This window comes from Mus musculus, chromosome 9, assembly GCF_000001635.26.
Source record: "Mus musculus strain C57BL/6J chromosome 9, GRCm38.p6 C57BL/6J".
NCBI classification, from domain to species: domain Eukaryota; kingdom Metazoa; phylum Chordata; class Mammalia; order Rodentia; family Muridae; genus Mus; species Mus musculus.
In genome coordinates, this window is record NC_000075.6 from 43,205,455 (window position 1) to 43,220,118 (window position 14,664).

The 14,664-nt window shown below is 48.7% G+C and overlaps 1 protein-coding gene and 1 pseudogene across 1 annotated transcript in view; one reads left to right on the top strand and one right to left on the bottom strand.

Annotated features, from left to right (window-relative positions):
* Pou2f3 (POU domain, class 2, transcription factor 3) overlaps positions 1-301 on the bottom strand; it is an 81,829-nt gene extending 81,528 nt beyond the window's left edge. The window contains exon 1 of the mRNA NM_011139.2: positions 200-301. Within this exon, the coding sequence (NP_035269.2) occupies positions 200-227 (28 nt within the window). The 5' untranslated portion in view covers positions 228-301. The remainder of the gene's footprint in view (positions 1-199) is intronic.
* On the top strand, positions 11,627-12,139 carry Rpl26-ps6 (ribosomal protein L26, pseudogene 6; annotated as a pseudogene).

The window sequence follows — 14,664 nt, forward strand, 5'->3', positions numbered from 1 at the left end:
CCTTTTAACCCCTCTCCCCATACCTACCTATCCACGCCAGCCCGGAAGGACCCGCTATCCGCATCGCCCTCTCCTGGCCGCCGAGGAGTTAACGCCACCCCCACCCCCCAGCCCCTCGCGTGGTGCAATGGTGTCCCTGTCCTTGGTCCCTTCCCACGCGCAGTGACACCTGTCGGAGCTCACTCCCTCTTCCCCTTACCTGTGTGCATGGGCTCCAGATTCACCATCCTGCCCCAGGCGGGGCCAAAGCCTGCGCCCCCCCAGGTCCCTCGCTGCTGCCCCAGCCTGGCCCCCGGGGAAGCCAGGGTCTCCCTCCTCCCGCCCTCTGCCGCCGCAGCTGCAGCCCCTACAGGAGCGGCTGCCACCTCGGTCGCACACTCCGCTGCTCCGGCCCCGGCAGGACTCCGCGGACAGGCTTAGCACACTCCCCAGGTGAGCACGCGGCGCGGGGCGGGGGCCTCGGCCACGCCCCCTGGCAGGGCCCCCGCGCTTGGTCCCGGGCCCATGCAAAACAGGGATTTGCATACGTGGAACTGGGGGCCGGGAGAGGGGTGTCAAGGTGCTGCCGGGGCGGGTCCCGACCCTGAGGAACACCTGTCCGTCGAGACCCCGCCTGGCAGTCCTTCCCCATCACGCCCTCAGCGGCTCCTACTCCTGGGGCAGTTTTGCTCTTTCGGGGAACCCCAGGCTTCTGCCTAGTTGGGCTCCAGAAGAGTAAGCAGTGCTGCTCAGAACCTGCGAGTGTTTGGAGAAGACAAGGGGTTGCTGCGAATGGTCTTGCCTTCCAACCGCTTACCACCGCCGTGGCTTGGGTCAGGCTGTTCACCTCTCTGACCCCATTTTACTCATCTATACAACGGGGCCTGTGGTTAATAACTGCTATCTATGAGAGCTAAGCAGGTGACTAAACCGGGCTGATTTCCTGTGGTTTACCCTTGTCACTTGCAGCAGCTTCTTCTGACTCTTTCCAGGGCTCTTTCCAGAGAGACACGGCTGTCCCTTTCCTGCCGGTTCCCACCATCAATCACCTCTGGTCCCAAGTTATGAGGGAGAAGGGTGTGGAGAATATTCGCCAATGTCAGCAGTTGTGATGGAGTTCACTTTTCAGGGACTGGAGTGACTTATCCAAACTCTGCAATTTGCCAGAGATGGAGCCTGCAAGGGCAAAAATCTCCCACTCTTCAGGGGCCAGCGAGTGACTCTGTGCCTCAGAGGAACACATCCAGCCAGCTCAGAAAGCCGTGTGCTGACAGGAGGGCAGAGCTTCCCTTTTCATCTCCTTTCCAGATACGATCCCCATTAACCTTCCACCCCCAGCCCCAGCCCAAGTCATTTCCGAGGATGGTCTTGGGCTTTTCAGCCTTAAAAGGAAGAAAGAGAAAGAAAGAAAGAAAGAAAGAAAGAAAGAAAGAAAGAAAGGAAGGAAGGAAGGAAGGAAGGAAGGAAGGAAGGAAGGAAGGAAGGAAGGAAGGAAGGAAGGAAGGAGCTGGAGAGATGGCTCAGCAATTAAGAGCACTGACTGCTCTTCCAAAGGTCCTGAGTTCAAATCCCAGCAAGCACATGGTGGCTCACAACCATCTGTAATGAGATCTGACTCCCTCTTCTGGAGTGTCTGAAGACAGCTACAGTGTACTTACATATAATAAATAAATAAATCTTTTTTTTAAAGTATACTTTTCTCCTGAGATTTCCATTCATAATACCCCAAGCTTACTGTGCTTCCGCTCTGGACTTAGCATGGTGCTGAAAAACTTTAAGGGTGTCTTTAATATTATTATTATTGTTATTGTTATTATTATTACTGAAGTGCTGTAAGTTCAGAATCAAGATGCTTATGCATGTTAAGCAACTCCAAAGCTGTATTCCCAGTCGGTTCCAATTTTGAGACAGGGTCCCCTTATAGAGTCTAAGACATTCTCCAAAATGTAATGCACATTAAATAAACCCTGTAGGGGCTGAAGAGATGGCTCAGTGGTTAAGAGCACTGACTGCTCTTCTAGAGGTCCTGAGTTCAATACCCAGCAACCACATGGTGGCTCACAACCATCTGTGATGGGATCTGACAACCTCTTCTGGTGTGCCTGAAGAGAGCGTACTCACATAATAAACAAACAAACAAACAAACAAACAAATAAATATTTAGGCAGGCGGTGGTGGCACATGCCTTTAATCCCAGCACTTGGGAGGCAGAGGCAGGTGGATTTCTGAGTTCGAGGCCAGCCTGGTCTACAAAGTGAGTTCCAGGACAGCCAGGGTTATACAGAGAAACCCTGTCTCAAAAAACAAATGAACAGGGGCTGGTGAGATGGCTCAGTGGCTAAGAGTGCCAACTGCTCTTCCAAAGGTCCCGAGTTCAAATCCCAGCAACCACATGGTGGCTCACAACCATCCGTAATGAAATCTAATGCCCTCTTGGAGTATCTGAGGACAGCTACAGTGTACTTACATATAATAAATAAATAAATCTTTAAAAAAAAACAAATGAACAAACAACTCAGTACACAAACAACCAAACAACCCCTGTAATAGTAGCATGGTGTCTATTTCACAGATGGGAACACTGGGGCTTAGGGAGTTTAACTTGCCACACAACACAGCCCATAAACACCAAGAACAGAATCTCCTCTGTGTTCACAGCACTACTCTCTTTGCTCTAGTGAACCATTTAAATGCCCTCTTTTTTTGAAGCTGGAACTGATCTGGTGCTGGGGAAATGGAGAGGCCCACCTATATCCTCTCTATTTTCCCCTTAGTACTGGGGATTGAACTCCGAGCGAGCATCCTGCATGCACGGTGCAGGACATGATTGGAACTCTGCAGCCTATGTGGAGGGTTATGTGGGCTCTTCTTAGCTCACTCCCCCACCCGGACCCCCTTTTCTTTCACTGACTTGATGTTTCCTTCTGTTGCCCTCAGGTCCTGGAACGATAGTGGGCACAGCAGACCTCAGAAAGTTTAAGTGCCAAGTGGAGGAGCAGGGACAGCCTAAGTGAGTCTTTAGGGCTGGGCAAACTGCCTGGCCCAGTCATACCCACTTGCCCCTCCTGGCAAGAAGGAAGGGACTTTCTTTTCCTTTCTTCTGGAGATCAGGTAAGGGCTTTGGGAGGTACATGTGGCTCTGGGAGTCCCACTTTTGGGATATTCTCAGCCTGTCCCTTCATTCCACATATCCTATTTTCCTTGCTGGGCTCTTTCCCTGGGCTCAGTGTCTGATCTACAGCTGGGCTCACAGGCCACCCTCCCAGAAAAATGCCTGCACCAATTCTGCAGAACCCATCTGTGATTTCCGTATCTCTATTTGCATACATTTGCATGGCCTTGTGCACTCAGAGTCTGGTCCTCTGAGCACTTTAGGGCCTGGTGCAGTTTTCTCCACATGGAATCTCCCTGTTTTCTCTCTGAGCCTCAGTATTCTAGAAGCCAGAGAAGTTTATATATTTATGTCCAAGAGCTAACTACCTAGGACTCTGGGGTTGGGGTGTGTGTAGGCAAGGGTGTAGACTTTTCAGGGAGGAAAGCACTGAGAGAGACAGAATCTTGGGAGTTCACAGTTGGAAGCAAAGCTTAAGGGTTCCAAAGACTGGGGCTGGGGTGGGATGGGATCTGGAGGAGGGGAGAGGTTGGCAAATATTGTCTTAGCTATTGTTCATCTCTTCATTCATCCATTAGGAGTACGTGCTCCACTAGTATGGAGAATGGTGCTCCATACTAACAATACAACATCTTTGGGTTTGGGTGTACCTGGATGGGGACGGGGGTGGGGTGGGGCAGTGTGGGGGAGCACAGAGCAACCTCAAGGGTCATTCATCAAGTACTAGCCCCCTTCTATCTAGAGACAGGGCCTATTTTTGCCCTGGAACACACCCAGTAGGATAGGCTGGCCCCAATGCAGGTGCAGGCCACCCCACCCAAGGGACGGAATTCGGGTCCTCTTGCTTGCAAAGTAAGCATTTCTCCACCAAGTGATCTCTCTAAGCCCCATAGGGCATCTTTGGGTTGTTTGTTTGTTTTTGTTTTGTTTTGTTTTTTGCTTTACTTTAACACTCATTTATTTAGTTGAAAAGTAAAGTCACAGGCTGGAGAGATGGCTCAGTGGTTAAGAGCACTGACTGCTCTTCCGAAGGTATATGATGGTTCATGTACAGTGTACTCATATACACAAAAATAAATAAATAAATCTTTTTAAAAAAAAGAAAGAAAAGTAAAGTCATTAGCCCCCACTTATAGATGGGGAAACCAAGGGAGATTAAGACAGTCAGGAGATGATGAAGTTAGGGTTTAAATCCAGTCTGGCACTGGCATCTCTCTCTCTCTCTCTCTCTCTCTCTCTCTCTCTCTCTCTCTCTGTGTGTGTGTGTGTGTGAGAGAGAGAGAGAGAGAGAGAGAGAGAGAGAGAGAGTGAGAGTGAGTGTATGTGTGTGTGTGAGTGAGAGAGAGAGAGAGAGACAGAGAGAGAGACAGAGAGAGAGAGGGATGAGTGAAGAGAAAAGATGCTGTCTGGAGCCAGAAGAGCTAGCTTGGTGAACACAGTTCCTTAGGTTTAATCCTCCTGCCTCAGTTAGCAAGAGAGAAACCAGACAAAAGAGTGAGATAGGAGGCAGCCTGGAGGTTTAAAGGGGGCAGAGAAAAAAAAAAGGGAGAAAGAAGGAAGGGCAGATTTCAATGCCTTCGGACATCAAAAGAGTTACATGCAAATAAATGTAAATAAAATGCAAATTGCCTCACCTCCCTCGCTCTACTCTCTTTGTAGAGCTGGAGGATTCATTCAGAGAGTAGCCCAAGTTGAATGACTCGGTTGTGAAGCCTTGATCACTCTGACCCCTCCCTGGGTCCTTGTGGTGTGACCTCTGACCCCTCCTCCCCTGCAGCTCTCCGAGCAGCCGAAGCTTCCCCCGAGCTCCATTTGTACTCGATCAGCTTCTCTTGCTTCAAGGCCGAAGTCTGGAGTCTAGCTTCGTCCAATGCCTGCGCTGGAAGTGTTCTGAGACTCCTGCGAGGGGGTGGGCTGGGGGTGGCCGTCTCCAGCCTGGTTTTCTCCCCAGAGGGAAAAGTGGCCTTCTTGGCAGCTGGCCTGCAGAGCACTCCCGCTTCCTGTCTTGTCAGCTGGATTGAGTTGTCAGGGCTGGGAGAAGGGTGGAGAGCAAAGCGTCCTGGAAGGCCACCAAGCAACAAGTCCCTTCTAGCTCTTTCCCTCTGCCAGATGGGCTGCAGGGCCCCGTGCATGGTGCTGTGGAATGGGGGATGGGGGCGGGGAGGGTGTCCTCTCTCTCTGTCTTAAGTTCATAAAAGCCATTGAGTCCAAGTTCAGCTCCCCCACCTCAAAGAGAAACAGAAGGAAGGAAGGAAGGTAGAGGCGAAGGAGGACTCCCGAGTCTGTTTTGAATAACACCTCTGACTAAATCGGATGGCATCACTGCCAAGAGGCATATTGCAGAAGACAGAGCAGGACAGCGCCAGGGTGACAGAGCCAGAGGTGTCTTGGGAACCAGGATAAAAGCAGCTGCATCTGGGGAGTGGAAAGGAAAGGACACGGGACACACAGTGCTGTGCTCTGTGCTGATGTCCCCAATGCTGACTGTCCTATGCCACTCTCTGAGCCTGCTCCCCAACTTCCTGCTGCATCCAGCCCTCACCGTCATCACTGAAACTCATAGCTCATTTTGTCTTCGATGGCTTAGAATAGTCGATTTAAAAAAAGTCCTTAATTTAAAAATAGCAACGCAAGATTTTTTGTTTTCTTCCCAAATCAGCTTTTTGACCTTGTGCCCTGCTCCAGGTCAGCCAGTCCTTTCTTGGCTCTTGAAGACCAAGACCACTTATACTCTCAGGGCAAGCCTAGGCTTAGCGTGCCCTCTTGTGGAAGTTTTGAGTGTAACCTTTGCCTATAAAATCCCAGAACCCTTCTGTGGACAGGGCAACCACAGGTCAGGACCTGAGTTCCAGACAAACCGAGATATTGATGCAGTGTGGTCTTCAAGTCTTTGATTCCCATTAAGTACTGGACCTCTCTGTGGATCTCAGGTTTATCAAAACAGTGAAGAAGCTCTGGGCTTTGGGAGGTGTCTCTTCCCACTGCCTTCAAAGGTGCTGCAATTACCCTGAACTCAGTGGAATTAGAGGCCATAGCCATATCAAGTAGCCACCACAGCTACCTGCTGGCTTAGGAACTAGAGATGTCACAGGTATCGTCCTTCTCCTCTGCAAGCTCTCAGTGTCTGAAAGCTTATAGATCATGAACAGATGAGTCCTTCTTCTTATGGTGGAGATCCTAACAGGGAAGTTGTAGGTTTGTCATGAGGCTCCAGTGGGGAGGGGGTGTACCCTGCTGGAATCTGGTGGTAGACCTCGAGAAGAACTGGCTGAGGAATAGACAGCCATGAAAGGTAGGGAGCCATGAGCCACACACAGTGGGGCAGGAGACAAAGTTTCGAGGGAGCAGGGTGACAGCAGCAGCCCTGCTGGGGGACAGTCAATCAGCCTCGCCTGGACAGAGGAGATACTTAGATGGCTTCTCTGATGGCCCAGATGACTACAGCTCAGACCAATGGGAGCATTTCTGGGGCGGAGAGAGTTCTGGTAAAAAGTCTGGTAAGTAACTCCAGAACTTGAGAATTGCTTTGGAGTTGAAGCTAAGCTGGTGCGATGGTTTGTATATGCTTGGCCCAGGAAATAGCACTATTAGGAGGTGTGGCTTTAGAGTAGGTGTGTCACCGTGGGAGTGGGCTTTAAGACCCAATTCCTAGCTGCCTAGAAGTCAACCTTCTCATAGAGGCTGGCCGATGAAGATGTAGACCTCCCACGCCTGCCTGGATGCTGCCATGCTCCCGCCTTGACAATACTGGACTGAACTTCTGAACCTGTAAGCCAACCCCAATTAAATGTCCTTATAGGAACTGCCTTGGTCGGGGTGTCTGTTCACAGCAGTAAAACCCTAACTAAGACACCTGGGCTATCTACTGAGTTGTGGCTCAACCTTGGCTACAGGGCAAGACCCTGTCTAAAAAATAAGTCTGGAAGCAGAGGCAGGTGGTCCTTTGTGAGGAAAGAGAAGTGGAGGTAAAGAGAGGGAGAGACCTGCCCACACGGGAAGGCTTCCGAGGAAGCTTCTAGAGTTTATTCTCAGTAGCACAAAGACCCCAGGATCAATTGAGTTGGATGTTCCCCTCCACCCTCCTTGTTCTTTGAAGGCCCCAGAAGGCTGGTTCCTGGGTGCATAGCACCTGCCCACTTTATCCTCAGGCTTCAGCCAATGTAAGTGTCCATGGCCAATGAGGGCAGGACACATATAGAGTCAGGGCCTGTAGCCCCAGCTCCTCGCTGCTGCAATGTCACACATCTGATGTTAGCTTTTACTCTACCCAGACCCTAGGGCTTAAACAGCCTTTGCCCATACTGCTTCTTCAGCCTGGCCCACCAGTGACCTGTTTGCCCCTGGTCAGGGTTCCCTTAGACCTGCTGTAAATAAACCACAGTGTCACAAAAGGCAAGCCCAGTTAATTCTGTTGACAATCCCACCTGGGGACCTTGGAGGATGGCCACAGCCACCACCACGGGAGGAAGACAGAGTGGGTGGAGACACAGGGTCACATGGCAGGAACCCCATGGAGACCTGTACCAGACCTCATGAGCTTCCAGCTGACAAGACTGTGTAGTGGGTCACGAGCCACCGAGCCACACCAGAACCTAGGCTCAGCAGCAAGACTGACCATTGTTTTCCAGGAGTGTCATGGTATCTTTCATTGTCTGGCTCTGGCTTCTGCTGCATATCACATATCAGGCCTTAAAAGGCAGGGAGAGAAAGACAGACATTCCGTTCCTGCTGCCTTCCCTCTCTTCTTATAGGAAACAGAAGCCCCCAGTTCCACTCTCTCTCTCTCCTCTCTCTCTCTCTCTCTTTCTCTCTCATTTTTTTGAGACAGGGTTTCTCTGTGTTCTCTGTGTAGCCCTGGCTGTCCTGGAAGAATTCTCTTTGTAGACCAGGCTGGCCTCAAACTCAGAAATCCGCCTGCCTCTTCTCTCTCTCTCTCTTAAAGATTTTTTGAGACAATGTTTCTCTGTGTTGCCTTGACTATCCTGGAACTTCCTCTGTAGACCTGGCTGTCCTCAAACTGTCTTTACCGTCAAAGTTCTGGGATTAATGGCTTGCACCACCACCGTGGCCCAGCCCCACACCTACCTTTCCTGCACTGGGAAAAATATACTTTTTATTTTTTCCTCCCCATCCTCTGGATCCCAACCCCTCCCCAATTCCTTGGAAGCCTCCCCGTGTGGGCAGGTCTCCCCTTCTCTTTATCTTCACTTCCCTTTCCTACCCATTAGCCTTTTAGCCCTGAAACTATTCAACTCTTTCCCTCCTAAAAGAAAAACTGAAAACTGCAAAGATGCATTGGTTTTTGCCACCCAGCCCTACATCTCCTACTGCTTCAGCAAGCTCGCACATTTATTTTTTGTCTTTTGATTGATTGATTGATTTTGTTTTTGTTTATTTTGTTTTCGTTAGTTAGTTAGTTTGCTTATGACAGGATCTCTCAATGTATTCCTGACTGTCTTGGGACTCTCTGTGTAGACCACGCTGGCCTTGAACTCACAAAGGACCATCTACTTCTGCTTCCTGAATGGTAGAATTAAAGGTGTACACCACCACGCCAAACTTGTATTTTAGACAGTAGCCAAGGCTGAACCACAACTCAGTAGGTAGCCCAGGTTAGCTTCAAATGCAAAGCAACCCCCCTGCCTTAGACTCTCGAGTGCTGGGATTATGGGACAGACTTCTTATGAGCTCTCTCCCTACTCCAAAGTTGCCACCCCAGGAACGCTCAGGTTAGGCTGGGCTGCAGTCAGCTGGACCATCAGTGAAGCCAGCCAGGCACCTCCTCTGTCTAGGTAAGGCTGACTGACTGTACTCCAGCAGTGGCTTTATGGTAACACCAAGAGATAGCAGGCATGGTGGGGTTTGGGTGCATTCTGGAGCCCAGCTCTTTGGTCAGACATCAGACTAGGATGTTATACAAAATACATTTATGGTCTTTAAGGCAATTGTGCTTAAGATGGGAGCAGGCCTCATCCAATCCAGTGAAGGCCCACGAGAGACTGTTAAAGAAGGATGGTGACCTAGATAGAGAGAGCTTCTGCCTGAGAGTAGGGTCCTCTGGCTGCCTGGCACATCGTAGCCTATCTTCTGCAGCGTCGTCACCCCTCCAGGACTTACAGATTTGCTAATTCCTTAGGGGTCTCTCTTCTTCTGAGTATATTTATCTTAGGGCTTCTGCCTCTCTGCAGAGCCCTGGCAATGTGGGGAAATGGGTGAGAGGGTACGTGGGAGCATCCACCGCAATCCCCTTGCCTAAGGCCCAAACACTTCCTTACCACTTGGTCCTTATGATCTCCAGTCTGGCTTGTAAGAGGGACTGAGAGCAATCCAGCTGCCCAGCTGGAGCCAAGCAGCTAGGATCTGATGGGCCATGAGTGGGGAGGGTGGGGTGGGAGTGGGAAAGAAGGGGTTGGATGTGAGGTACATTTTAGGGGTGTCCAAAAGAGGGAAGAAGAGGGCTTGTGAGTTGTGATAGATGGATATTGGGGGAGTATCTCCATGAGGCGACCTCAAATTTGTGATTTTTCCTCAGCCTCCCAAGGGTTGGTATTACAGGTGAAAGCCACCGTGCCAGGCTCTGCTTTGGTTCCTCTTGTCCCTTCCTTTCTCCTTTCTGAGACAGGACCAGACTGGAACTCACAATGCAGCCTCTGATCACAGCTAAGATCACAGCTGCACCTTTGGTTTGTTTTGAGACAAGTTGTCACTCTCACTCTGTAGTCCGGGCTATCCTGGAAGTCACTTTGTAGCCCAGGATGACCCAGGATGCCTCAGCCTTCCAAATGCTGAGATTATGGCACGTACCACCATCCTTGGCACTTAGTAAAGCTTTAGTTATTGAGACAAAAGTTAGTCTTGAACATCTTATCTTCCTGCCTCTAGTTTTACAAGTAGATTAGAGGTGTGTAATTACTGCTGGGATTACAGGTGTGTGACCCCATGGTGCCTCAGCTGTGTTCCCACTAGTCACTGGCCTTGGGCAGGTGTCTTAGGGTTCAATTGCTGTGAAGAGACACCATGAACATGGCAACTCTTATAAAGAAAAACATCTTTAATTGGGGCTGGCTTACAGTTTCAGAGATCCCCATAGTCTATCACAGTCTCAACAATGTTTAAAAGCCCAAAGTTCAAAAGTCTTTTCTGAGATCCATGCAATCGCTTAATCATGTAACCGAAAAGCAAAAGCAAAAAGCAGATCACAGAGTTCCAACATCACAGGGTATACATTAGCATTTCAAAGCATCATGCCAAGGAAATACTGGACCAAAGCTAGACAGTTGTTTGCTGCTTTCCTGGCAGGTTACCATGGCTCTCACATCTCTAACATCTTGAGAGGGGAGGATCCAAGGTAACTTCAACTTTACAGCATCTTGTTCCAATGTCTGGGACCCACACATGATCTTCTGGGCTCCTCCAAAGGGCTTGGGACATTTTCCCAGTTCTTTCTTCTGTGGCACTCTAGGCTCTGGCTGACTCCACTCTACTGCTGCTGTTCTTGGTGGTCCTCCCATGGTACTGGCATCTCCAATACACTGGGGTCTTCCACTGCAACTAGACTTCACCAATAGCTTCTCATAGTCTTCCTTCTTGGTGCCAGCCTCAAGTTCTTTGCATGACCCATTCAGCCCTTCGCCATCAACTGTTGAGGCTGCACCTTCAACAATGGCCTTTCCTGGCCTTTCACAGTGCCAAGCTTCAGCTGTTCTCCATGACTCCTTCATGCCTTCAAAACCAGTACCACCTGGGTGATTCTTACAGATTAGCAAATCTGGCTTCCAGCATGACGGCTATCTCTGGAACACAGCTTTTTTGTGCTCCCAGAAAACACTTCTCAGAAGATTTCACCTCAGAGATGCTGGTCTCTTCTTAATCACTGCTAATTTCTTAGCTCCAGTTAACCATCATCAGTTGTTTCAGTAATCCCTTTTAGTCTTGTCTCTAAAGCCTGAGCTACATAGCTAAAGTTACCGAGTTCTGCTGCTTGCTGGGGCTGGAACATGGCCCCCCTGTTCTATTGCACCATCACCAGCTTTCTGTTTTCCAACTCCTTCATTGCTTAAGATTGGCTGTCCAGGAACTTGCTCTGTAGACTCACCTTGAACTTAGATCTACAAGCCTGTGACTCTTGAGTCCTAGGATTAAAGGTGTGTACCATCATGCCTGCACCTGAGCCTTTCTTTACCTTTTCCCAAGATCTTTATGAGTATGGCCACTACGCTTCAAGACCTGGATCCCAGGTGTACTCTTCATCTCATTCCAGATTAAAAGTTCAAATGAAAACAATAACCAGGTAATAATAACATGATATTACTATTCCTTGCTCAACTGCAAATGCATAAACAATAAGCTTAACTCAGTGGGATCTTGCCCCAAGGTCACCACTCCCTTAATTCCATTTAATATCCTTGAATACAGGATTTAACTCCAATGCACTTCCTGGTGCCCTTCTAATACTTGAACCATACATTTTGCATTTTTTCCTTTCTAAGATTGCTTCACTTGATCAAAATGCTCTTCATGAGAGTGAACCACAGACTCTTTCCTTTTGAGGCCATTGCTGGATCGAAGCCACCAAAATGAAATTCAATCCCTTTATGACTTCTGACCGAAGCAAGACCAGCAAACGGCATTTCAATGCACCTTCCCACATTTGGAGGAAGATCATGTCCTCCCCTCTTTCCAAAGAACTGAGAGAGAAGTATAATGTTCCGTCTATGCCCATTCAAAAGGATGATGAAGTTCAGGTTGTTCGAGGACACTACAAAGGCCAGCAGATTGGCAAAGTGGTCCAAGTGTACAGGAAGAAATATGTCATCTATATTGAACAAGTCAGTGAGAGAAAGCTAATGGCATAACTGTCCATGTGGGCATCTACCCCAGCAAGGTGGGCATCACCAGGCTAAAGCTGGACACGGGCCATAAGAAGATCCTGGAGAGGAAAGCCACGTCCTGACAGGTAGGAAAGGAGAAGGGCAAATATAAGGAAGAAATGATTGAGAAGATGCAGGAGTAATCTCATGTATGGCTTTCATCAAAGCCTGCTTAAGTGTTAAAAAAAAAAAGTGAACCATAGGGCAGAGTCTATACTAGGTTTTTTGATATTTCCCTCATCAGTGCAACCAATCTGAATATCTTTACCTTAGCCCCAGGCAGCTTCCCAAGAAAAGGGCAAAAAGCAGCCAAATTCTTCAATAAAACATCATAAAAGTTATATCCAGGCAACATATTAAAAGTCCTCTCCTTTGAAACCTCTTGAGCCAGGTTACCACAGTTCACACACTCTCAGCACCAATGTCTTCCATATTCCTATTAGGATGGCCCATCGAGCTCCATTCAAAGCATTCCACTGCTTTCCAAATCCACATTTCTCCAAACAAAAATCTGGTCAGGCCTATCACAGCAATATCCCACTCCTGCTACCAACTACCAACTTCTGTCTTCATTTGGCATTTATTGCTGTAAAGAGACATCATGACCAAGGCAACTCTTTTTGTTGTTGTTGGTTTTTTTTTTTGTTGTTGTTTTTTGTTTTTTGTTTTTTGAGACAGGGTTTCTCTGTATAGCCCTGGCGTCCTGGAACTCACTTTGTAGACCAGGCTAGCCTTAAACTCAGAAATCTACCTGCCTCTGCCTCCCAAGTGCTGGGATTAAAGGCGTGAGCCACCACACCCGGCTCCAAGGCAACTCTTATTGAGGACAACATTTAATTGGGGCTGACTTACAGTTTCAGAGGTTCAGTCCATTATCATCATGGCAGGAAGCATGGCAGTCAGCGTGCAGCAGACATGGTCCTGGAGAAGGAGCTGAGAGTTCTACATCTCAGCCAGGAGAGAACTATTTTCCACAGATAGCCAGGAGGAGACTTGAGCATAGGACCTCAAAGCCTATCCCCATAGTGACACACTTCTTCCAATAAGGCCACACTTACTCTAACAAGGCCACACTTTCTAATAGTGCCACTTTCTATGGGCCAAGCATATTCAAACAGCCATAATCATCATGGCAGGAAGCATGGCGGCAAGCAGGCAGACATGGTGCTGGAGAAGGAGCCGAGAGTTCTATATCTTGATCCACAGGCAGCAGATGGAGACTTCATGCAATACTGGGTGTAGCTTAAACATATAAGACCTCAAAGCCTACCTACAGAGTGATGTACTTCCTCCAACAAGGCCATACCTTCTAATAGTGCCACTCCCTATGAGTAAACATTCAAGCAAATGAATCTGTGGGAGCCATTCCCATTCAAACCACTGCAGCAGGCCACTCAATTTTACATGAGAGTTGTAACTCTATAAAATGTTACCTGATCCCCACAAAGATCCAGTGGAATATTTGACACGGAGACACCTTCGTTAATGTTTTGTTTTATAAGACTATATCTTGCTATGTAGATTAGGCTAGCTTCAAACTCTCAATTATTTGGACTGGGTCTTGAAGGGTTATGACCATAGGCCTGAGCCTCCACACCTGGTTAGAAAGGTACTTTGTAAACCTTGAAGTGTCACAGAGGAATGACTACTGATAAAATGGCCTCTCGAAGGGGCTTTCACCCGACCTCTAAGACAGTGTGGTGGTTTGAATAAAGTTGACCCCCATAGGCTCATATATTTGATTTCTTGGTTTCCAGTTGGCTGACTGTTGGAAGGATTAGGAAGTGTGGCCTCATTGGAGGAGGCGTGTTGCTGAAGGTGGGCTTTGACACACTAGAGCCAGTGTCTCCCTCTGCCTGCAGCCTGCGGATCAGGATGTATAAAGCTCTCAGCTCTGGCTCAAGCACCATGCCTTTCTGCTTCCTGCCATGATGATCATGAAACTCTAAGCAAGTCCCCAATTAAATGCCTTCTTTAGTATAAGAGTTGCTGTGGTCATGGTGTCTCTTCACAGCAATACAACAGTGACTAAGGCAGACAGTAAGCAAAGCCTTCTCTGCCAGAGCTGACCTGCCATCGCTGACCACCTGTAGCTACCTAAAGGGCTCTGAGTTACGGTGATGACTTGGCACCACTCATCCCACTGACTGCTGTGGTGGAGCTCGGGGCACCGTGGCAGAGGCAGGGATAAGGCTGGGTGGAATTCACCATTGTGGTCTGTGACTCAGACCCTGGAATATCAGAATCAGGTAAGGTCAACCCCCAACTCTAAGGGAGCTTTACATTTTACCCCACCTCTGATGCCCAGCAAGGGGCCCTAGGCAGAGAAGCCTGGACAGACAGCCTTCGGAGCTCCATCAGTGTAGGGAGCAGGCAAGCTTGGAGCTCTCCAGCCAGGAAGTTGAGAAAAACACTCCAGGTCTTGAAACATTCATTTTACTTATTGTTTGTTTTTGAGACAGTCTTGCTATGGCTGACCTGGAACTCTCAGCAATCCCCCTGCCTTAACCTCCTGAATACTGAGATTATAGATGTGTGTCACCACACCCAACTGGAACTTTTTTTTATTGTTTGTTGAGTCAGAGTCTCACAGAGCCCAGGTTGGCCTCAGACTTGCTATGTAGCCCAAGCTAGCCTTGAAGTCCTGATCCTTCTCCTTCTGCCTCTCACGAACCATGATTAAAGGCACGTGCCACCATGCCT